Source organism: Topomyia yanbarensis, chromosome 3 (genome assembly GCF_030247195.1).
Source record: "Topomyia yanbarensis strain Yona2022 chromosome 3, ASM3024719v1, whole genome shotgun sequence".
Taxonomy (NCBI): Eukaryota; Metazoa; Arthropoda; class Insecta; order Diptera; family Culicidae; genus Topomyia; species Topomyia yanbarensis.
Genome location: NC_080672.1, coordinates 197,094,420 through 197,119,390, shown reverse-complemented (window position 1 = coordinate 197,119,390; position 24,971 = coordinate 197,094,420). Strand labels below are relative to the sequence as shown.

The 24,971-nt window shown below is 37.2% G+C and overlaps 1 protein-coding gene across 10 annotated transcripts in view; it reads left to right on the top strand.

Moving 5' to 3' along the window:
- LOC131687112 (protein unc-79 homolog) overlaps positions 1-24,971 on the top strand; it is a 1,793,695-nt gene that overhangs the window by 797,893 nt on the left and 970,831 nt on the right. For all 10 annotated transcript variants that reach the window (XM_058971154.1, XM_058971155.1, XM_058971161.1 and 7 more), the window contains one exon: positions 10,471-10,588. In XM_058971154.1, coding sequence (XP_058827137.1) covers positions 10,471-10,588 — 118 coding nt within the window. The remainder of the gene's footprint in view (positions 1-10,470; positions 10,589-24,971) is intronic.

Here is a 24,971-nt window from a genome sequence, read left to right as displayed (position 1 = left end):
TATATCAACAACAATTGGTTTTTCAAAAGGCTTAAAAAATTTCCTGTAACTTTCTCTTTGACATCACAACGATTTTGTAAACCATTTGCAAGTTATAGGAAAACAACCAAAATATTATTCAACTATATAGTTTATGGTTGAAAAATATACTGATTGTTTTCGAAAAACTTTCAAATGGTTTACAATATCGCTTTGACGTTGATGAGAAAGTTACAGGAAATATGATGCATCTTTTTTAAAACTTATTGTTGTAGATGTAGAAACGCAAATAACTTATGAAAAGGTCGAAATTAAATAAAACAACTGTGTTGTTAAAACAAAATTTTAAATATCTCGAGAACTACCACATTTTAAAAAAATGTTTGTTATAAAAATTTTGATTTAAAATGACGTATATAATCAAATTCAGAAAGAAAATTGTATTTTTGACTGCAAATAGTATGAATGATAAAAATATGTCAAAAGTTGCAAGGAAAACTTTTTTTTATTGAAAACTTTATTGAAAATTTAAAACGATAAACATTAGCTTATTGACATGTTATAATGAGGTAACGTGAATAACTATAATAATTACACGAATTAATTGTTTTTGTTTGAGCAAAATTCAAAATATCTCAACAACTATCGCATTTTGAAAGAATTTGGCATTTTGATTTAAAATGACATTTAGAATTGTATTGAGCTTGTGCTTGAGCTTGTGCGACCATACCTGGCTGCTACTCCGTTATCGATCGGGACTAGCTGAAGTTGCACAGGGAATCAGTAGATAATTATGCTTGGGATTAGCGAAACATCTTTCAATGTGCAACTCCTGGTAATCCTAAAGTGTTTCTGATCAATACAGGCGCCGGCCAGGCCCGAACGTAGATCGCGGAAGGAAAGGGAAGGAATTGTTAGTCCGATACTTGCTTTTGCTAGAGGCCGTATATACTACTGCGCACTCCACAAGTATCACGGGAGGAGGATATTTTTGTTAGTAGAGTATAGAAGTTGGATATACTTCTTCTTTACCGACGCCAGAGAGGTGATTCCACTACCTGGACTAGATATCGATCCACCAATTTCATGGACCGGGGACCAACGCCTTTACTTCCCTTCCGAAGGAAGACGTGACCACAGATTTTTTCAGCTCAGAAAAATCTCAACGACCTCGGCTGGAATTGAACCCAGGCCAACTGGAATGAGTGGCGGTCACGCTTACCACTCAACCACCGGCGCCGTCAAAAAATGACATTTAGAATTGTATTCTGTAAAAACTAAAGTTTTGTATGTCAATTAATTGAAATTAAAAAAACATGTATAAAGTCATTGTTAGAAAAAAATTTACCGATAAGATCTCCATCATGCAATAGCATTCAAAATGTTTCTTTACTCTTTAGATTTTTGTTTGCAAAATATAAAAAAATTAAAAATGGGATGTTTTGCAATTTAAATTTTTAGTATAAATTTTTGTTTTACTGAAAACTGGCAACATTTTTTCACTGTAATTTTTTTTTTCGTACAGAAGTATTCATTCCCTGTAACTCGTTCTCAGATAGCTTTGCTGTATAAAATACAGTAGTCGAATTTCTTTTTGAAATTAATGCACCTAGAAACGTCTACGCCCTATTGAAAAATTGCTCTCGTATCAAAATGCTGCAGTTGTCAGAGAAAATTATGGAGATTCATAAACCGAACACAACTGCAAAATATCGTTTGAATCGACGAAGATAATATTTTGCGGTCGACTGATTTCTCATGTCTAGAACACATTAAAATTGCTGAAGGAGTCCGTATAGAACGCGTTCCATGTGTTTTCAATTATATTTAATTCCAATCGACTCTATGCTACTCCTTTCCAGACAACAATGATCAACATTCTCAGTTTATTAGTTCTAGGTCATTTATAGTCACGAAATATGTATTTGTTTTAAAAATTTACTCCTATCAGCTTCTGAACCTTGGAGCGAAGTGACCATAATTCAAGATAAATCAAATACTACCGGAATATGGATATGGGTACCAAATTACCTATTTTCGTAAACCTTTATTACTTGTAGTAATAAATAGTAATGTGGGTCGAGACTTCATTCGTGTAATGTCCCGGCATATGTTCAACCGCTACACGTTCGATGAGCATTTGCGACGTATTGGGCTTGCAGAGAGTAGTCTGTGCGCTTGTGACGAGGGCTATCACGACATCGACAATTTAAATGTATTTTCTAGATTCGTTTGCTTAATCCAATAATGTCTCTTGATAAAATCTGAATTACCAGGTCCAAATAATATATATGGGTCATTTCGCGCAAAGTGATCTTGAAGTCGACCTTCACAGATTTAAACCAATTTTGGAGAAATTATTCATCTAGGGCCAATATATAGAAATCGAAATGTTTGTGTTAATTAAATCAACCCTCGGTCCATGGGAGCTACCCCGTTTTGATAAATAGCTAAAACTCTCGATTTTCTTTTGATTATATCTCCGGTTCTATTTACTCTACAACCGTAAGATGCTTTTAGAAGGAAATCGTTCATGGAGTCTAGGAAAAATATTATTTTAGCAGCAGTACTATGCTATTTTCCAGGTAAAAATTAATAGTTTATTTTACTCGCTATACGGATATTTCAATTTTGAAAATTCTAATTTCATCGTATTCCTCAGATCAATTCTAATATCAATATAATTAATGTCAATCCCTAGATTCACCGCTTTGAAAGAAATCCGTTACAGGAGGTAAGATCAAATTGAAATTCAATAACAGCCAATGTGAATAATGAAATCGATATAAATGTCCACACATATGCATACATTTTACATTTTACGGTTCGAAAAGTATATGCAACTCGGATGGTTTTTGTAATAACAGCATAACCTTTATATATTGGAAAGGTAAACAAGTTGCAAAGTTCAATAAAAAAGTCGTAGATTTTTGTCAACGTTTTTTTCGAGATCACATAAAATCATGAATTTTAAAAACATTTAACAGCAAAAATGCGAGTTCGGTTTTTAAATTTCAAATTTTAAATCAAAAATTTTTCTCCCCTTTGGAAAAAATTCAGATTCCACCTGACAATGGAATTTCATGTGTGACCGAACAATTCAGTTTATATTTCCGGAACCATATAAGCAATCCAAACGAAACGTTATAGCATATTTGGATGCCTTTGATTTAAGATTAAGCTTGTTATTATCGGACAATCATCTCCGATAAGTCGATGTGACTGTTAATTTTGAAATATGGTCACTTTTCCTGAGACATCCAGAACCATCTATTTGGTAATAAATGTGGCCAAACAGACGTTGAATAGCAGTTAGTGACCTAGAACAACAAATTCAAGCGATTATACTCACAATTTAAAAAATATTACCTCAAATTCAAGTTTGTGAAAATCGCTTTAGAAAATTCCGAGAAACCGATGTCGTCAAATTATTTAGAGATTTTCTATGTAACCGTACTCTTCAACTCGTAACTCAGGAAACAGACGTCAGATCAAAATGAAACTCAGTAGCAACCGATGGGAATAACAATCAGTACGATTTGCACATAGTACATACAATGCAATGGATCGACAGCCACGATTTTGAGACACTATGTGTCGACACTGAAACATCGCTTGAAAACAGCGGCGGATCAAGAAGGAAGATCCGTTAAGAAATATTAAACTAGTTGTAATTTTAAAGTAGCAACCCCTTACTGCATACTCCTACCTAAGACAATACAAGCCAAAAAAATTAGGTTGATGATTTTTAGAGCTATTGCATAACCTTTCTATATGAGAAAGGCAAAAATGTGCCAAAGTCAAAAAAGTCAATCTTTATAAAAAAAATTTTTTTGAGATTGCATCAAATCTCAACGTTTCATGGATTTTAAAGTCATTTGGCATCCAAAATACAAATTCGATTTTGAAATTTTCGCTTACTCCCCCCTTTGAGAATTTTACATGTTTTCGAATACAGTCGTTAGGAGTATTGACACTAATGATCCGTCCTATCCCAGGTACGAAGGGTGCCTTACCGTTTGAACCACAGGACAAAGAAAATGATTCATACTTATTTATAGCCTTGCTAATAATTACGTACAGTCGCAATAATTGATATGATGCAAGACTTTATCATACTATCATATTGGTTTACTTATGCTAACTAATTTGCTAACCTTCGTTTTTATGAAAGAAAGAATAAAAGCCATCATCAATAGAAACATAGATTTACATTATGATCATCAAAAACGAGCGCTAGACCCACTGCGTACCCTTTGTGTAGTGACAGAGAAGAGAAGGGCCAATCGAAATCAAAACTTCTCACAATTCTTTTTAAAATCACTAGCGGCACGTGGTGTCGAAGCCCTGCAAAATACACTGTTAATCAACACATTAGTTAAAAATTATACGAGGTTACTGGTATAAAATGTCTAGCTAATTCGTCCCCGATAATCCGACAAGTGGTCAGAATGTGCTCTTCCAAATAAAAATTGCCGTGCAATAATTAACCCATCCTTCAAACATTGACTGCGTTTTTGGGCTACAAACGGATAGTTTACTTTATTCATAACCTATCCTTTTCCATCGAAAAACGAAAGTTTTAATGTAGAAGTATGTAAGCATATATTTACGTTTAAATATCGAAACTTTTAACTGCACAGTTCATTCTTAGTGCACTGACCAAGAAAGATTTTCAATGGATATCTTCCCAATGGTTATTGTATGATCTTTTCTTTTGAGAACCACCACGTAAGGATATTAAATTTAAATACAAACAGCATTTTGTTAGCCAACCATTTTCCTTTTCCACGATTCGATATAAGTTTTTTGGTCCTTATAAAAGTGGAGGAAATTAGTTTTTAATTATTTTCAATCTTTAATATTAAAGGCTGCTTTGTATAAATTCTCATGAGTACCTTTTTAAGGATTTAACGTCGCATTTATTTTTTTTACGAAATGTCACCAAGGTCTGTAAAGTATGATGGGCTCGAATACTTCAGCGGATTGATTCGTATGAAAAATGCAAACGACAATTTCCGACTACTCGCCAGGGTTGCCACAATTAAATCTGTACTGGGAGTTGAAAATTCTTCGTATTCTGTACTAACACAATGACAAACAAAATTATTTCATATAATTATTTTTCATTTGAGATAGTGATATACTGAGTTGGTGCTGATGCTGATATTTACCAAAAATTCCGACTCGGAATCAGTTATTTCATTTGCGATAAAATTTCGCCAAAAGCCAGTCAAAATTCCAGAGTGTTTGACTGGGTAATGTCAAAATCAGCTCCAGTTCAAATTCTCGTTGTCCTTTGCTTTCAACCTAAGCTGAGCTGCGGCCAAGGCCACATTGGAAGCTGTGTTTGAATCTAGAAAATCTTTTAGCTATCTGTTTTGCGTTAAACAGAAGGAAGATCTGTGTAAAATTTCCGAAAAATCTATGAAATATTGAAATATTTCCAAAAATCTGTGGCAATCGGTGAAATTTTCATAAAAATGTTAAAAATCTGTCTTCTGAAAAAAAGAAGCTGTGATCAAAAATTTGGCAATTTGTGAGACGTTTGTTTGACAACTCAGTGGTGGGTTTTGACAACAAATTTGTTTTGCTTTACTCCTGCGAACAGAAGAACCCGTCAGACAAACATCTTTCATTAGTTCCGATTCGTTTGATGTTGGATATAATCAACGGTTTTGTCGGACGTTGTGCCCAGCAGTGCGGAGTAACGTCAGAAGAAACAATCAAGAAATAATCAGCAACACGTCTCATGGATTGCCTAATTGTTAAATAAATCTGTGACATTAAAGAAAAATTTGTGAATGTGGCAACTCTGGCTGTGGCTTGTACTGACATTTGGATGTGAGATGTGACAAACCTAGATTGAGCAAATCAAATGAAGCCTATTGGGGATTTGCGGCAAAGCCTAAATTAGTCATGCGACACCTATGATTCAGCTCATGAACTGGCGAAGTGATACAGTTTGCTTTTTTTCACCCGTAAGTGAGTCGTAGCTTACAACAAAATCTTCATTATCTTCTCGGAAAAAGCTTACCACTGCCAAAACATGAATGAAACGAGTAAGAAATTTAGTTTTATTTGCGATTATTCTGAAATTACAGCAATTTGCAACTATTTCACTCATACATTTCTTCGAAATGTAATCGGGGTATTATTGTGGTTATAAAAAATCGTTCCATAAATAAAGTTCCAACTCGAAACCAAGACCCAATCAGCACCAATGTCAAACTCCTTTATATTTTGAACTACGTAGGAGATTCAGTGAAGACTATCGGAGAGAAGGATCGGCTGTGCATGATACAAAGCTGATACTTTCCTATTAGCCGGATATATTCTTTCCTCGCGTGATCTGGAGAGTTTCATGAATTTACACCATCTCATGAAGGTTTAGCTTAACTTAGGACGAACGGGAAATGCTGTTGCGGCGGCTACGGTGCTCAACAAATTACATTTCGAAACAGCGCGCATATAGCTCTGCGAATAATATTAGAAACCACTATGTTTTACACTCTTTTCGCAAGATGTTTACTCATCATCTGATAAAATGATGATTTTCCTCCATTTTCATAAACAATTATCAACAAATTGATCGGTAATTTGGTGTTTAAAAGTCATTTTTACCAATGTTTACAGAAAATATATGCACTATGACAGAACAGAATAAAATCAACAACACTTTCCTCCCAGCGCTATCTGCGAGCGGTTTCAACGTAGAATCGCCAATAGAGTTCTATGCAAATCAGTTCACACACACACACTAATTGGGGGTTTGTTTTCCTCCAACTGTCATATATAAAACTGTCAGTCAATTTAAACATTTGAAGTAGCTCGCCTAAAGTATTTTTAATGGTGTTGTAATGATCTATGCCGCCGTAAAACTTATTCCGGATACGTACAATACTGATTAGTAAGGATCCATCATGAAAATATTCCGACCGAAAAGCACTTATGACAGGTGGAGTAAGGGCGCTGAGTTACTGAATAAAGACTCGCCATCTTTTCCCAACTAAATAAAATGGTTTGACAACATTATTTTCCGCAAACTAGCACCACTGTCACAGCGTTAACTTCGGTTCACTCGTATACTACAGTTATCGTAGAGTTGCAACGTCGATAATTTCTTCATCATGAAGTGCTGTGTGAAGTTTTGTACCAATAAAACTACCGCCGGTTTTAAAAATATTGGTTTTTTTCGCTTCATGGTAAACTACGACCGTCGTGCGGAATGGTCCGATTTGGTGGTTTACCAGAAAATAACAACATTACGGATAGCTGCAATGGTTGATGCAACTTATAGAAGGCACTGTAATGATAAAAGTTGTGTTTTACCTTGCCCTAGAGATTCGATACAGAAATTTATTCAAAATATTTTAACTCACTATTACAATACATTCCAAAATTCATTCATCAGATTGCAACATTTGAAGTCTTCTGCTCGATTGAAATGACATTGACAGGTCTCGTGCTCGATTGGAATGACACTGACAGATAAATGGTAAACAAACGATCGACGTGTCGAGTCTTTATCCAGAAGGATTTAGCGTCGTTAAGGTGGAGGAAAATAAATCGTTGAACACACTAATAGAGTTACAGATTGTCAAGTACTCTATGGGTGCTTACAGAGTGGCGGCAAGAAGCTAAGCTGGGGCTAGAACTGACATAATGCGAGAAACCTGCTTTGCTGCAAACCAAAGGGATGATATCAGAGTGAAAGCCGAGCGGATCTGCACCGGTTACCTGCTTTTACTCTGACAGGTCCCATTTGATATGTTACAAGCAGGTTTCTCACATCTCGCATCCTACTGTCAGTACCAGCCCCTACACAGTTTCTCGCCGCAACTCGGTAAGCGACCTATCACAATAAACGTAAGCAATCCGCGCAGATCCGCTCGGCTTTCATTAGGTTTGTTTCAATACACGCTTCTTGCTCCTAGCTGCTCCGTAACAAACAGGAACAAAAAAACTTGCTAATTTTTAATTCGGTTTGCTACTAGAAGTAGAAAATAAGAAGTTTCTCCTGGTGCTGTAACAGATCTATTTTGACATCAATCCTTTGATTTGCTGCAAGCAAGTTTCTCGAATCCCGCATCCTAATGTCAGTGCTAGCTCCAGCTCAGTTTCTCGCCATCACTCTGTCAGCGGTCTAACTCAACATTTACAACTTGTTTACTGGTGTGCATCGCAGTGTTAAATTATTTTACATGTCATGTTAAAAAAAATCTGTACCAAACTGTACTTTTTTACAAAAATATGTTATCCGTATCGTACAGAATCTATACCAAAATACTCGAAAAATCTGTAGCTTTCTAGATAAATCTCTACTTGTGGCAACGCTGACACCCACTTTTCAGATCTGCGTACCGAGAAGCAATTATTAATCCGTTACTCAGCAGCCAAGTTAAAGAATTTTTCTAAAATAAATTTAAAAATAGTTAGACTGTTATAGAAAACAACACAAATGCTGTTAAGTCCGACGATGGCGAGATTGTATACGTTAATTGGGTCATTAAGCCATATGCTGTTTTCGATTTGTTCTGATGCATCTGATGTATGATCGAACTTTTTTTATTTTTTTTGTTCGCAAAATTACAAATATTTTTTTTTTACAAAATTGAATTATCACGACAAAACCTTCCACTGGATTCCCTAATATGTTCTAAGTGCTCTTGTGACCTTAAGTACTCACATTAGCTTTCACTGCATTGGATTGGAATTAAAAAAAAAGTTTACTTCTTCAGCTTAATTATCACAAGTAATATTTTGACGACAAATTATGACAAATGGAAAAATCCACCACCCATGCGGAAGATCACGTTCCACTACTTAGAAAGAGGGCTCTGCAATCATGTGTTGCTTAGTAAAGGTTCCTTACGAGCTACTCTTCCATGTGCCAAATTAATAAAAGCATTTGCGTCGGACCAGGTAATTAGAGAACATTCCATTGAAACTGGATGATTCTCCGGACGCCCGCAAAAATAACAGATAATGTCGTTTTAGAAAACGAGCGTTCAATGATTACATACAGCAATAAGCATAATATCAATCAGAAAAGTAAAATCTATGATACGAAATGCAACAATACATTTTCTGTTATTTACTGTACGCTTTAGCGAAGCTCGACCTTACCGCCTGCAACGATTTATACGAGCCAGTCTCAAAAGTTATACTAGTTGAAACGTCATACGGGTGCACTCTCAAATCAAAGCAAGGAAAACCAGCAACAAATCCGATTCGCTTTTGTGAGAACTTTCGTGATTTTTTTTGTTCTAAGTGGTACTTCTCTTCTCTGGTAGTGATCATGTAGGATATATGTGTCGGTTTTTCATTTTGCGCTTTGTGCGGAGGTTCGTCACCCAACTCGGTTGATTTTTTGCGCGCGCTTTTTCGACCTGAATTTCACCTTAATATCCTATTTATACCAATTTGAATAAATTAACGAAAACTTACTTTTGCTCATTTTTGTAGTGTATTTACCGTAAATACTCAACCACTCATTTAACGTAGTTACCTTGTATTGGCAGGTTTATGGGCACGATATAAATAAAACAAATTCATTATTGTTTTATCCCTAACGGTACCGTTTCGCTAGTAATGGGCAAGAAATGTAAAAATAAATAAATAAATATGTCCAACAATATTCAAGATCAATTAAAACCTTAAGGAATGCTTTGAATTCTCTATCAAATTTCATACTTAGACTTTTAAGCTGCATTTTTACACTGTGCGTATTTTAAAATGCACCATCGAATAGAAACACTCAGCATGTTTGTGCGTAGTTGTAATATGGATGCATTTTGTAAATTATATTGAATAAAACTATGATAAAAAAAATATACAGAAAGGTACAAAAATTGCGGATTGAAAAAGCTTACAAAAATCAAAACAGTAGAAATAATTTTGAATAAAAATTAAGAACGATGGTGAAAGCTTCGTTTCACTGTCAGATGGATTTGTTTTTAAAATAAAAATTAACTGTTTATGTAAATAATTTATTATTCTTCAATATCTTTGCAACTCAACCACTACGCTAATTCTCGATCACTATACTGTGCACCTAACTTACCTTCTTAGGCTCCAATAGTGCTAAGATTGTGATATCTAAGATCAGAAATTTGATTATGTCAAGAAATAATTCAACACATTATCAGGTTTGCTTGTTTAGCAATAGTTGATAGAAATTCATAATGTTTATTCATCTATATGATATGACAGAATCCCTTCATTTTAAATTAGTTGGATTAGGGGGTAAAAAAGTAATCTAAAACCCCATACCTTGGCATCATCATTGAGTTAAGAAATAAACAATAGCGCAATAGCCAAACTAGCTGAAGTAATAGAATTAAAAAAAAATAATTTCAAAAACCTTTCACTGGTGTATAGAAGTGAGTTTTCCGTGAATAGAAATGAATAGATGTTACCTGGCCTTGTATCTATGTACAAAATTGCTTGTGGATTACAATGTACATTTTGAACTCGCTCATATTTCAGATAATGACAGCTACTGTGGAGACTGTGAGCGAGCAACTAGATTTGGCGACCATCATTCCATCCGAAAGGATCGTAACCGCAGTAGCAAGATCGGTTACACTATCAGATGCAGACGTTGGTAAGTGTATTCTATAAGAACGCATGGCAATAATGGTTGCGGATATCACCATTAACCCTAGAACGTTGCACTGGGGTACAAATGTACCCCACGCCTTCTTTGGAGCCGTGTGAAGATGAGAATTCGGCATTTATCGACCTGGGACCCTAACCATAATTCAATTTAGAGTTCCTAGTCAGAGTAGAAAACGGTGGTATAGCCAGTTTGCTTATAGCTTTCGTGGGAGCAGGTGTCAAAGTTGGCGTGGGGTACATTTGTACCCCAGTGTACGGTTGCTTTAGTGTTTCGCCAGGTTTCGTTCTGTCGGTGCAAATGTGACTCGTGACAATACCAGTTTAAATACTGGTTGTTTTACTACATAAGTAACAATTAGTGTTATATAATCGTTTTTAATCATTTATTCATAATCATATTCAATTAATTGAATATTGAAGTAGAAAAAAATCGTTCTCATTTTTGCTGATTTTTTCTTTATTGTTTATTTTTTATAGTTTTTCAAAACAGTGGCTCGCAAGTATAATTTTCGTACAGTAACTGCTGTAACAGTAACGTTGCGTGTTACCAATGTACTACTGGTCAGAAATATTTCTTTCATTTCAATTTCCATCCCATTTCGCACTATTTTCCAAAACCCGATTATAAACTTTTACTCTTCCAAATTATTGCACTTTTTCAAAAATATCGAAATTCCATTTTATTGCGTATCTAGACCATTCTTTCAACTTTTAGAATCATTTGATTTTTTTAAATCGGTTAAAAATTCGCAAAGTTATAGTAATTTTTGTGAAAAAAGTCAATCCCGAGGTTTTTCACTTTTTTTTATTAAAACCAATTTATGTATCATTGATTCAATAAATTCCATACTTTCACTTACACAGCTGTTTTCACAATTAAAAACGCTTTTAATCCACCTAACAGTGTGATGAAACGTTTCTTATAACTCTTATCACTTTATTTGGATATTATATCGATTGAGAACATTTAGAACTTGATGCTTCGTGATGTTTTTGATAACACATACTACATGGGATAGTGGCAAGACTCAGAGAACCGCAATTTTTTTTTTGAATCGATTTGAAGTTCATACTCTCAATAGCGTTTACTCAAATTTCCAACGCGATTGAGAACTAAGCACTGAAATTGCAGCTCGTGATATCACGCTACCTCTGAAATGCATGGGAGCAGAGTTCAAACTTTACTTCGATATCGACTTTAATATCTTAGATTTGAATTATTGTTAATCATAATGCCAAAGAACAAATAAAAAAACTCTCGAAACCCATTAGTGGAATTCATCATCATTACAGATTTTTTTCACGAAACTTTTCAATAACCTTCCATCGCTTGCATTAGTGCACTGGGTGCACGCTGCTATGAAAATCTATTAAAAAATTTCAAATACTTTATGATTTTCACAACCTTATTAGGAAAAGTTGTTTAATAAGCTTTTGTAATATTGTGTTCGCTGAAAATTTCTATATTTTCTCAATTCGAAATATATAAACCCATAAATATACCAATTAATGTGCGATACTCTTGTAACATAAACTATCGCACAAATGGGAATAGGTTCGCCAAATTTTGGAAGAAGACGATGAAATAACTTCTTGAAAACTATCAAAAAATTGGTGTAGATCGATGCAATTGAAAAAATATCCTCAAAAAATGGGATGTACCTATTAATGTGGGTCACAGTGAAATATAAATACAGTAAAGACCCGTTTTTATCAGCCCCATGGTGTATTTTAGGCTGACAAAATATTGACTAAATGGGAACATATATTTTCTTACTTTATAATAAACTGAAGCTGTTAAAATAATCTTCCCTTCCCTTGATGTAGTCTGATAACTATTTCTGAATATTTAATATAAATTACTCTTAACGGGGTCGTCTAGCAAAAATTTTGATTTTTTTTATTTTTGCATATTTGTATCTTTAAGATGCGACTTTCATCAAAATAGGAGGAAAACCTAGGGGCAGATCACTTGTGATGCATTTTTAAAAATCAGCTAAATTAAATGCATTTCTTTCCATCAATATAGAAATTCATAATGTATTTTGCGTTGCGTGCAATGTATTTTGCGTTGCGTGTAAGACGTCAAAACCCTACAAAAAACTAGCCCTACATTCAACAAAACGTCGAACAAAGTGAATCAGCGTACGACGTTTGTTAAACAAACTTTTCTGCGAGGGAGTGCAAAGTTGATGCTAAAATGGAAATTAAATGCATTTTTACTAATTTGATGAAAATTGGTTATACATTTCTAGTGTGATCTACCCCTAGAGGAAAACACAATCTGTTCCGAAGCGCCAGCTGTCGGGCCGAAACTCCCCAACCAATAGCACACAAACACGCTCCATAACAAATGCCTACTACGTATAAATTTTGACGGCGATCGGTTAAGCAGCCGTTTGGGTGTCCATAAATCATATACACACAAACATTGACTTATATATATATATATATATATATATATATATATATATATATATATATATATATATATATATATATATATATATATATATATATATATATATATATATATATATATATATATATATATATATATATATATATTTATATATATATTTATATATATATATATATATATATATATATATATATATATATATATATATATATATATATATATATATATATATATATATATATATATATATATAGGGTAAGGTGGGGTAAATCCGACCATTGGGTAAACCCGAGCCCCCTCTGTTATCGAAAATCGGAAGCACTACGTGAACTAATATCAATGTTGTCGTATAGAGCATCGAAAATAATCATAATGGTGGTATGACAGCATTTTATTAGTCTACATTGAGATGCTCAAACGACAAAAAGTGTGATTTTACAATTTTAGATTTGATTTTTGTGCATTATTTACTACAGGATATTTCTGATTGTTAAAGTGATTGCATAAGCAATGTAAGTGGATTCAAATTCTTTGATTAAAGTCCTATAAGTGCATAGATGAATTTAGTCCAACTTTTTTCATATTTCTTTTAATTGCATCGTAATGAAATATGACGCGGTGGGGCAAATCCGACCTCTAAATAGTGGGGTAAATCCGACGCTTTTTTGCTACGAAAATGTTTGTTTATCAAATTGAAATATATTTTTATTGTTATTATTTATTATTTTTTGCACGATGGTTCATAATTACGAACAAAAGATACAAAAACGTTATTAAAATAGTATTCGTCGAGCAATTGGAGCAAATATGGAACCTAGGATATGGGAATATCTTTACGTGCTATTGCTCGTGATTTTGACATTCCAAGAGTGACACTGAACTCAATTTTCTTCTTATTACAATTCAATAACATAATATTTAATGATTTAGCTTTGAAAAGCCATAGAATTTGATTAATATCTGTACTAAATCAATAAAAAACATGGGCGGTCGGGTTTACCCCAGCAATTTTAAAAACAGCAAAAATGAACGTTTGCGTAAAACGCTTGTATCTCGTAATTTTCCTAGGATTCGAGTAAAATTCTATACAAAGAAAGTTGCCCAGAAGTCTAAACTTTAATTTAATATATAAAACGACTTGATCCGATGTAAAATGAGCATTTTTCAGCCAAAACCATTTACTAGGTTGGATTTGCCCCACCTTACCCTATATATATATATATATATATATATATATATATATATATATATATATATATATATATATATATATATATATATATATATATATATATATATATATATATATATATATATATATATATATATATATATATATATATATATATATATATATATATATATATATATATATATATATATATATATATATATATATATATATATATATATATATATATATATATATATATATATATATAAGTTTTAATTTGATTTGAATTGCAAATTTGTTTTTTTTTTTTTTATTCATTTCGTTTATTTGATAGGCACAAATGCGTTAACTTGGCGGTGCCAAATGCTTTTGTTTTTACATTTTGGATATCTTAAAACTAGGAGGTTACAATGTTGAAATATTTTTTTTTACAAAGCAAAAGAAAGTTTACAGCTATCTTAAGACTAGAAATAAGATTCAATATACAAAAGAGGGCCAAAAGATTTTTTTTTATGAAAAAATTTAAAACAAGGGATTCACTTTGATATACAAGAGGGGGAGTAATAGTATTTTACGAAATATTTTACGGTTATCTTAAAACTAACAATATAGTTTAGTACACAAAAGGGGGAACAAATATTTATGAGAAATTTCACAGAAATCTTAAAACTAGGGATTCAATTCTATTTACAAGATGGAGGACAAGAGTTTCAATAAAGAGTAAAAATTATAGCTATCTTAAAACTAGGAATACAGAATACTAATTTGAATTTTTTAACTAAAACTTATGCTTGGTCAAGATATTCAAAGGGTGGCTTATTTCCGCATCAGTGTAGCAGCAGTTGTATCAAGGACAGGGGAGAGACAGGGAAAGAAGAGCAAAACTTGCAACTTTCGCTCGACCGGGGGGGGGGAGGGGGGGGAGGGAGATCAGCGTATCAAATTTGCGCCTCAGTCTAGTAAGTCGTCGAGTACCGGATTGGCGGATGGTATTCTTCGGACCCGCGGGGAATCCTTCAAAAGTCATCGGACCTCGAGTCGCTCTCGCTTCAGTTTCCTTCTATGCAGGCGTAGTGGTAAGGGCGATGGCGGTTACATAGTGGCACTCTGGAGCTGATCGGTTCCACAAGGCAGGAGGAAACTCTAAAAACGAGAAATAAAAGAGAGGGGCTAAATTGGGATATTTATCGTTTTTATGAAGGTATAAATAAGGGACATATAGGGGAAATCACGAGTTGCCAGCATATCTCGGACTGGTACATTGGGTGGTCTACCTCGGGCCCGAAGGGATTCCTTTAACTGAGACCTGGCGTCACAATACCCGGCGCACACCCAGACAACGTGTTCGATGTCGTGATAGCCCTCATCACAAGCGCACAGACTACTCTCCGCAAGCCCAATACGCCGCAAATGCGCATCCATGGTGTAGTGATTGGACATAAGTCGGGACATTACACGAATAAAATCCCGACCCACATCCATCCCCCCGAACCAAGGCTTCGTTGATACCTTTGGGATAATCGAATGTAGCCATCGTCCAAGTTCCCCATTGCTCCACGAGGTTTGCCAACTGTTGAGCGTCCTCTGACGACAAATATTAAAAAATTCGTTGAAGCAGATTGGTCTTTCGTATATGTCACCATTTAATGCGCCCACCTTTGCTAATGAGTCGGCCTTTTCATTGCCCGGGATAGAACAATGAGAGGGGACCCAAACAAAGGTAATCTGATAAGATTTTTCAGATAACGTACACAAGGACTCCTGTATCTTCCCCAGAAAATACGGTAATTGCTTTTTAGGCTTCACCGCACGAAGAGCCTCGATAGAGCTGAGGCTGTCCGAAACGATGAAGTAGTGATCTGTGGGCAGAGTGTCGATGATCCCAAGGGTGTACTGAATTGCAGCTAACTCTGCGACGTAAACTGAAGCAGGATCATTGAGCTTGAATGAAGCGGTGATAGTATTGTTGAAGATACCGAAGCCAGTGGACCCATCGAGTTTTGATCCGTCAGTGTAAAACATTTTGTCGCAGTCGACTTCTCGGAATTTATTATAAAATATATTGGGGATCACCTGCGGGCGTATATGGTCCGGGATTCCACGAATCTCTTCCTTCATGGATGTGTCGAAGAATACAGTAGAATCAGAAGTATCTAGGAAACGGACACGGTTGGGATTGTACGAAGAAGGATTGATGCTCTGTGCCATGTAGTCGAAGTACAAGGACATAAAACGGGTTTGAGAATTAAGCTCGACGAGCCTCTCGAATTTTTCAATTACCAACGGGTTCAGAATGTCGCATCGGATGAGCAATCGATAAGAGAGTTCCCAAAATCGATTTTTTAGCGGAAGAACGCCCGCCAGCACTTCGAGACTCATCGTATGGGTCGAGTGCATGCAACCCAAGGCAATGCGCAAGCAACGATACTGGATTCTCTCCAGTTTGATGAAGTGTATGTTCGCAGCGGATCGGAAACAGAAACACCCGTACTCCATCACCGACAATATCGTTGTTTGGTACAACCTGATCAGGTCTCCTGGGTGAGCACCCCACCATGTTCCAGTTATTGTTCGGAGAAAATTGATCCTTTGTTGGCATTTCTGTTTCAGATACCTAATGTGACATCCCCAGGTACCTTTAGAGTCGAACCAGACCCCGAGATATTTAAATGTGAAAACCTGGTTGATCGTTGCACCCATTAATAAAAGCTGGAGTTGCGCCGGCTCACGCTTCCTAGAAAAAACAACCAACTCAGTTTTCTCCGTGGAGAACTCAATACCCAGCTGAAGAGCCCAAGCAGACAAATTGTCCAAGGTATTTTGTAATGGTCCTTGCAAGTCGGCAGCTTTGGGCCCTGTAACAGAGACCACCCCGTCGTCTGCAAGTTGCTTTAGCGTGCATGAATTGGCAAGACAATCGTCAATGTCATTCACGTAAAAATTGTAGAGCAGGGGACTTAGACATGAGCCCTGGGGAAGACCCATGTAGCTAAATCGCGATGTTGTTAAATCGCCATGCGAAAAGTGCATGTGCTTTTCAGACAACAGGTTTAGCAAAAAGTTATTTAAAATTGGTGAAAGACCATGCTGGTGCAGCTTCTCTGACAGAATGTTGATAGAAACTGAGTCAAAAGCCCCCTTAATATCCAAGAAGACTGATGCCATCTGCTCTTTGTTAGCATAGGCCATTTGGATTTCTGTAGAAAGCAACGCAAGGCAATCGTTCGTCCCTTTGCCTTTGCGGAAGCCAAATTGTGTATCTGACAGTAAGCCATTTGCTTCAACCCAATTATCGAGGCGAAACAAGATCATTTTCTCGAACAACTTCCGAATACAGGACTGCATTGCAATCGGCCGATACGAGTTGTGGTCGGAGGCTGGTTTTCCTGGTTTTTGGATGGCGATGACCTTCACTTGCCTCCATTCATAAGGGACAATGTTACCCTCAAGAAACTTGTTAAATAAATTCAACAGGCGCCTTTTTGCAGTGTCAGGCAGATTCTTCAGCAAGTTGAATTTGATTCTGTCTAACCCTGGGGCGTTATTGTTGCACGATAAGAGAGCAAGTGAGAACTCCACCATCGAAAACGGTGTTTCGTTCGCGGTATCGTGAGAAGACGCGGCGTGGTACGTTTTCTGTACCGGGACAGAGTCCGGACAGATCTTCTTGGCGAAAGCGAATATCCAACGGTTTGAATATTCCACGTTCTCGTTGGTACTATTATGATTACGCATACGTCGAGCCGTACCCCAAAGAGTGCTCATCGCTGTTTCTCTCGTTAACCCGTCGACGAACCGGCGCCAATAACTGCGTTTTTTGGCTTTCATTAGACTCTTCATTCGCCTTTCTAACGACGCGTACTGTTGATAGCTAGCGGGTAACCCGTCTTCCCGGAAGGCCTTATATGCAGTGGACTTTTCCGCGTACAGCTCTGAGCACTCTTTATCCCACCACAGGGTGGGAGACCGTCTATGGGTATTCGCGCTGGGTACTGGTTTAGTCTGAGCTTGATTCGCACTGTCGAGAATCAAGCCAGCCAAAAACCTGTACTCTTCCTCCGGAGGAAGTTCTTGAGTGGATTCGATTTTAACGGATATCGCGGTCGCGTAACTCTTCCAATCAATGTTCCGTGTGAGGTCATACGATACATTGATTGTTTCCGATGGTCTTGAACCGTTAGCAATTGAAATCACGATAGGCAAATGATCGCTACCGTGGGGATCAGGGATCACCTTCCACATGCAATCTAACTGTAGCGATGTCGAGCAAAGCGATAAATCCAACGCGCTTGCGCGTGCTGGTGGTGTAGGAATCCGCGTCATTTCTCCCGTGTTTAAGATGGTCATGTTGAAATTATCGCAAAGATCTTGGATTAATGTTGATCTATTATCATCATGAAGACAGCCCCATACCGTACCGTGCGAGTTAAAGTCTCCCAGAACTAGCCGTGGTGCCGGTAAGGATTCCGTGATATTACAAAGCGTTCGGTGCCCTACCGAGGCTCTAGGAGGAATGTAGATGGAAGCAATGCAAAGGTCTTTACCTTTGATTAAAACTTGACAAGCGACAATTTCAATGCCTGGTGTCGAAGGGAGGTTAATTCGGTTGAAAGAATAGCACTTTTTGATCCCCAAAAGTACTCCTCCATAGGGGTTTTCTCGATCCAGACGAATTATATTAAAGTCATGGAAGTTGAGATTTATATCGGAAGTTAACCAAGTTTCACATAATGCGAAAGCATCACATTTTAAACTATTTAGTAAAAATTTAAAGGAATCGATTTTCGGGAGGATACTTCTGCTGTTCCACTGTAGAACAGTGATCGAATCGGTGACCTCGTTCGATGACTTAGCCATCGAAGGATACGATCGCTGCAAGGAGGGGCCATTTAGTAGTCAACTGCTTCAAAAATGTTTGCACTATAGGGAGAAAACGTATCAGAAGGCTTTTAAGAGGATCAGTAACATTGAAAGCTGTGAAAATTAAGTCCACTATGTCAGAAAATTTCATTAGTCCGCTACTGGACTGAGTATCTGTTTGAAGAAAGGGGACACTTGGGGTTTTGGATGTCCCTGGAAGTGGTGGGTACTCCTTGTTAGAATTAATATTTCCAAGTCCTGGAGCAAATTGCTTCGGCTTTTGTGCATCACTTCCGTTGGATTTATTGGTTGTAGATGGCGCACTCTGAGTGGACGACACCTTGGCACCCTTACGAGGCAATGTAGGGGAGGCTGGATTTCTCCTCTTCCTGGATTCCCCTGGGTTAACCAAAGATGTTCCCTCTCGTGGGTCGTCAGATTCTTGCTCAACGTTAGCCAAACCAGCATAGGGATTTTCGGACAGGACAGATGGCGAAGCATTCTTTAGCATTTCTGCATAAGAACGCCTTGAGCGTTCCTTAAGGGAGCGCTTAATTTTATCCCCGCGCTGCTTGTACGCAGGACATGATTTAAGAGCATGTGAAGGGCCCCCGCAGCAAATACACTTTTCAGTTTCTTTGTCGCAAGAGTCATCCTCATGCTCTCCTTCGCATTTGCCGCATCGTTTCTTATTTCCACAATATGTGGCTGTGTGGCCCAACTGCTTGCAATTGCTGCAGCTCATGACCCGCGGTACAAACAGGCGAACTGGTAGGCGAACCCTGTCAAGGAGGATGTAGTTGGGAAGAGAGGACCCGGCGAATGTCACCCGAAGCGAGCCTGATAGAGAGTAGGTAGTCTTACCTCCCTCGGTGTTTGCGGTATACAATTGTTTGCATTCTAAGATCTTAATCTGTTCAAGAGAGGGGTCCTTAAAGCAGCCAACCCCGTGCTCCAACAGTTCTTCGCATTTCAGGCCCGGTTCGGACACTACCCCATCGATTTCACAGGCCACACAAGGCACGTACGCTTTAAATTCCCGCGTGAAGCGCTCACAGCAAGCAATCGCGTTTGCCTGGACGAGATCACTCACTAGAACACGTATCTTGTTTGCCCGAACACGTGTTATCTGAGTTACGGCCGGGTAATTAGCAGTCAGATCTCGAGAAAGTTTTAATATATTAACCGGTTTCTCTCCGGTCCGAAAATATACCACCCATGGCCCAGAGGAACCTTCTGGGTACTGCTTTATACGGGGAGCAATGCGAGTATTAGGGGGATCGGGGACTTCCATGATTACATCAGATGGTATTTCGCCCTCGGCCATTTAAGCACGAGGGCAGAGCGTTATATAAACGGGAATGTGTCTTATTATTTGATTACAAGGTAGAGTAAAAGTAGGGAAAAGGAAAGAAAGCAAACGAGGAAAAAAAAATAAAGCAAAACTTATCTGCAAACAACGTCGATTGTTCCGCACCAGCGAAAACAATGTACTGGATTTACTGTCGGCACCAGCAGAACGGCTGCTAACGAACGAACAAAGGATGACCTTGACTCACTAAAATTTACACACCGAGCACCACTGTGAAATATAACGATCCGTTCCGTTCAAAGGTTGGGAGACGTATGTGCAAATTTGTTTGAATTGTGGCAACATACGCAGACTGTTCCCGCACACATCACTAGCAGACTGAGCAATGAAACGTTTCAAAAAGCAAAAGTGTGTGTTGTAAACAGTATCGAGGTATGGAACAGATGGAAGTGGAAACAGCAATAATTTGACCAGCACCCCAGAGTATGCTGCATTCAAATTATTAGTGTCGGTTCTGAAATTAATTGTTGAACCATCACTAAAAATGTGGCACATTTCCAAAATCTGTAAAGCTTGCAATCGGTTGTCATGGTCTAAAATTGTTGTTTTTGATAGATCAAAGCTGTGCTCATTATCAATGGCATGAACCATTAGCGCTGTCTTTTTAAACTCGTCTACATTGCTTGTCTCTCGCTCGCTGCTTGACGATTTGAATTCATTGTACCGTTTTATGAGCGATCGGTGGCCAGACAGGCACTGCACAGTGGGAAAAAATGGACCCAAAACGCGACATTTTTTGAAAAGGCTGGATGTCGTTTACCAAGTAAGGTTTTTCTTATGTAAAAAGGGCTGAAAAATTGATTGCTAGTATTTACAATGACCGCAGGGTACGCTATCATGCCCGTTTTGCCCCAATTCTCCTTTTCGTTTGAGTTTATTTTCAAAACTGAATATATAACTCGGAAGAAAGTTAGAAACGACTGACAAAAATTGATATTTCTTATATAAAAAAGTCCAGAAAATCGGTTGAAGACATTTAGAATCATCTCACGAAACATATACACCCATTTTACCCGAATTCTCCGCAAAACTAAAGTTTGAAATTAATCCTGGCTTTATATTTCGGTAAAAGGCTATATGCGGCTGATCAAAAGTGATGATTCTTATGTATAAAAATCCAGGTTATCGTTTGAATATAGTTAGACTGGTCGCCCGAAACGTATGTACCCGTTTTACCCCAATTCTTCCCATAACTCAAGTATAAAGTCAAACCAGGCTCTACATTTCAGAAAGAGGCTGAATGCGGTTGATCAAAAGTAGTATTTCTTATGCAAAAAATTCTGGGAAATCGATTGAAGATAGTTAGAATGGCCGCACGAAACGTGTGTACCCGTTTTACCCCAAATCTTCCCATATCTCAAGTGGAAAGTTAAACCTGACTGTGCTTCTCGAAAAGAGACTGAAGGTGGCTGATGAAAAGTAGTATTCCTTATATAGAAAAATCCGGGGAATCGGTTGAAGATAGTTGGAATGGCCGCATGAAACGTTTGTATACGTTTTACCCCAATTATTTACATAATACAAGTGTGGTGATACACCTTACTCAATATTTCAGAAAGAAGCAGAAAGCGGTTGATCAAAATTAATTTTTTTATGCCAAATAATCCAGGAAATCGATTGAAGGTAGTTCGAATGACCGGACAAAACACGAATATCCGTTTTACCCCAACTTCTTCCCATAGCTCAAGTGTGAGGTTAAACCTGCCTGAAATTCTCGGAAAGAGGCTGAATTCGCCTGATGAAAAATAGTAATTCTTATGTACAAAATTCCGGGCACTCGATTCGAAATAGTTAGAATAACCGCACGAAACGTGTATATCCGTTTTACCCCAATTCTTCCCATAGCTCAAGTGTGAGGTTAAACCTAACTCTGCTTCTCCGAATGAAGCTGAATGCGGCTGATGAAACGAAGCAATTCCTATGTAAAAACTTCCGGGAAATCGAATGAAAATAGTTAGAATGACCGTACGAAACGTGTATACCCGTTTTACCCCAATTCTTCACATAATGTATGTGTGAAGTTATACCTTACTCATTATTTCAGCAAGAGGCTGTAAGCGGCTCACCAAAGTAGTTTCTTTTGTGTAAATCAGTTCAGGGAATCGATTGAAAATACTTGGAATGACCGCACGAATCGTGTTGACCACTTTTTACCACAATTCTGTCCCTTACACTTGTGTGAAATTATACTTACCCAACATTTCAGAAAGAGGCTGAAAGCGGCTGATAAAAAGTAATTTTTTTATGTTAAATACTTCAGGGGATCAATTGAAGGTAGCTAGAATATCCGCACAAAACATGTGTACCAGTTTTACCCTAAGTTCCTCTGATAACTCAAATATGAAATTAAACCTGGCTGTATTTCTCCGAAAGAAGCTGACTGCAACTGATGAAAAATACTAATTCTATGTACTAAAAATTCGCGTTGAGCCTGTTTTTGAAAGGATGAGTAAGGTATAACTTAACACATACATTACGTGAAGAATTGAGGCAAAACGAGTATACACGTTTCGTGCGGTCATACTTAGCTATCCCCAATCGATTCCCCGGAATTTTGTACCTAAGAATAACTACTTTTCATCAGCCGCATTCAGCCTCTTCCCGAGAGGTACAGCCAGTGACATGTGAGCTATGGGAGAAATTTGGGGTAAAGCGGATACACATATTTTGTCCAGTCATTCGAACTATCTTCAATCAATTCCCTGGATTATTTAACATAAAAAAGTTACTTTTAATCAGCCGGTTTCAGCCTGTTTCGGAAATAACGAGTAAGACATTACTTCACATATAGATTTTGTGAATAATTGGGGTAAAACAGATACAAATGTTTCGTGCGGTCATTCCAACTATCTTCAACTGATTCTCCGGATTTTTCTACATAAGAATTACTACTTTTCATCAGCCGCATTCAGCCTCTTTCCGAGAAGCACAGCCAGGTTTAACCTCACACTTGAGCTATGGGAAGAAGTAGGGGTAAAACGGATACACGTGTTTTGTCCGGTCATTCGAACTACCTTCAATCGATTTCCTGGATTATTTGGCATAAAAAAATTAGTTTTGATCAACCGCTTTCTGCTTCTTTCTGAAATATTGAGTAAGGTGTATCACCACGCTTGTATTATGTAAATAATTGGGGTAAAGAGGATACAAACGTTTCGTGCGGCCATTCCAACTATCTTCAACCGATTCCCCGGATTTTTCTATATAAGACTTACTTCTTTTCATCAGTCACCTTCAGCCTCTTTTCGAGAAGCACAGTCAGGTTTAACTTTTCACTTGAGATATGGGAAGATTTGAGGTAAAACGGGTACACATGTTTCGTGCGGCCATTCTAACTATCTTCAATCGATTTCCCAGAATTTTTTGCATAAGAAATACTACTTTTGATCAACCGCATTCAGCCTCTTTCTGAAATGTAGAGCCTGGTTTGACTTTATACTTGAGTTATGGGAAGAATTGGGGTAAAACGGGTACATACGTTTCGGGCGACCAGTCTAACTATATTCAAACGATAACCTGGATTTTTATACATAAGAATCATCACTTTTGATCAGCCGCATATAGCCTTTTACCGAAATATAAAGCCAGGATTAATTTCAAACTTTAGTTTTGCGGAGAATTCGGGTAAAATGGGTGTATACGTTTCGTGAGATGATTCCAAATGTCTTCAATCAATTTTCTGGACTTTTTCACATAAGAAATATCAATTTTTGTCAGCCGTTTCCAACTTTCTTTCGAGTTATATATTCAGTTTTGAAAAAAAGCTCAAACGAAAAGGAGAATTGGGGCAAAACGGACATGATAGCGTACTTTACGGTCATTTTAAATACCTGCAGTCGACTCCCCAGACATTTTTACATAAGAAGTATTCATCTTTGATTACAACACTTAGCCTTCTATCAAGCTATTGAGTAAAGTCGCGTTTTTGAGATTTTTTTTCCACTGTGCGCTGTTTGAGTTGTTGGGTAGTTAAACCTATGTATGATCTATCACATCCTGTGCAGGGTATACGGTAAATTACATTGCGTTTTGAAAGAAGAGTAGTGGGATCTTTCAGCTTGGAAAACAAAATTGCATTGGTTTTTGTACATTTGAAACCTAACCTTACATTTTTGTGATTCCTCTGAACGATCCTGGCAAGGGCGGGTGTGAGAGCATCTACGTGGTGGAGCGATCGATATACCGTTTGTTCGCTCTCGTGAGGGCGGTCATTTACTGTGCTAGGATTTTGGTTGACAAATCGATTGATATGTCGATTTACAAGGGTACTGGGATAATTGTTATTGCGCAAGTATTCTCGTACCGTTAGCTTTTTCTGGCTTTCTGTTTTGTACGTTAATACTCTTGCAATAAACCCCATGGCTGTATTTAGCTTTTGCGTGAGCGGATGGAGAGAGAGAGAAAATTTAAAATTCGGCCAGCTGCCACCGGCTTTTGGTACCAGTCGGTGAGAATCCTCTGCTCGTCCGTTCTTATCAGAACCGTGTCCATATAAGGCAAACGGTTGTTGCTCTCATTCTCGCATGTAAATTGGATATGTA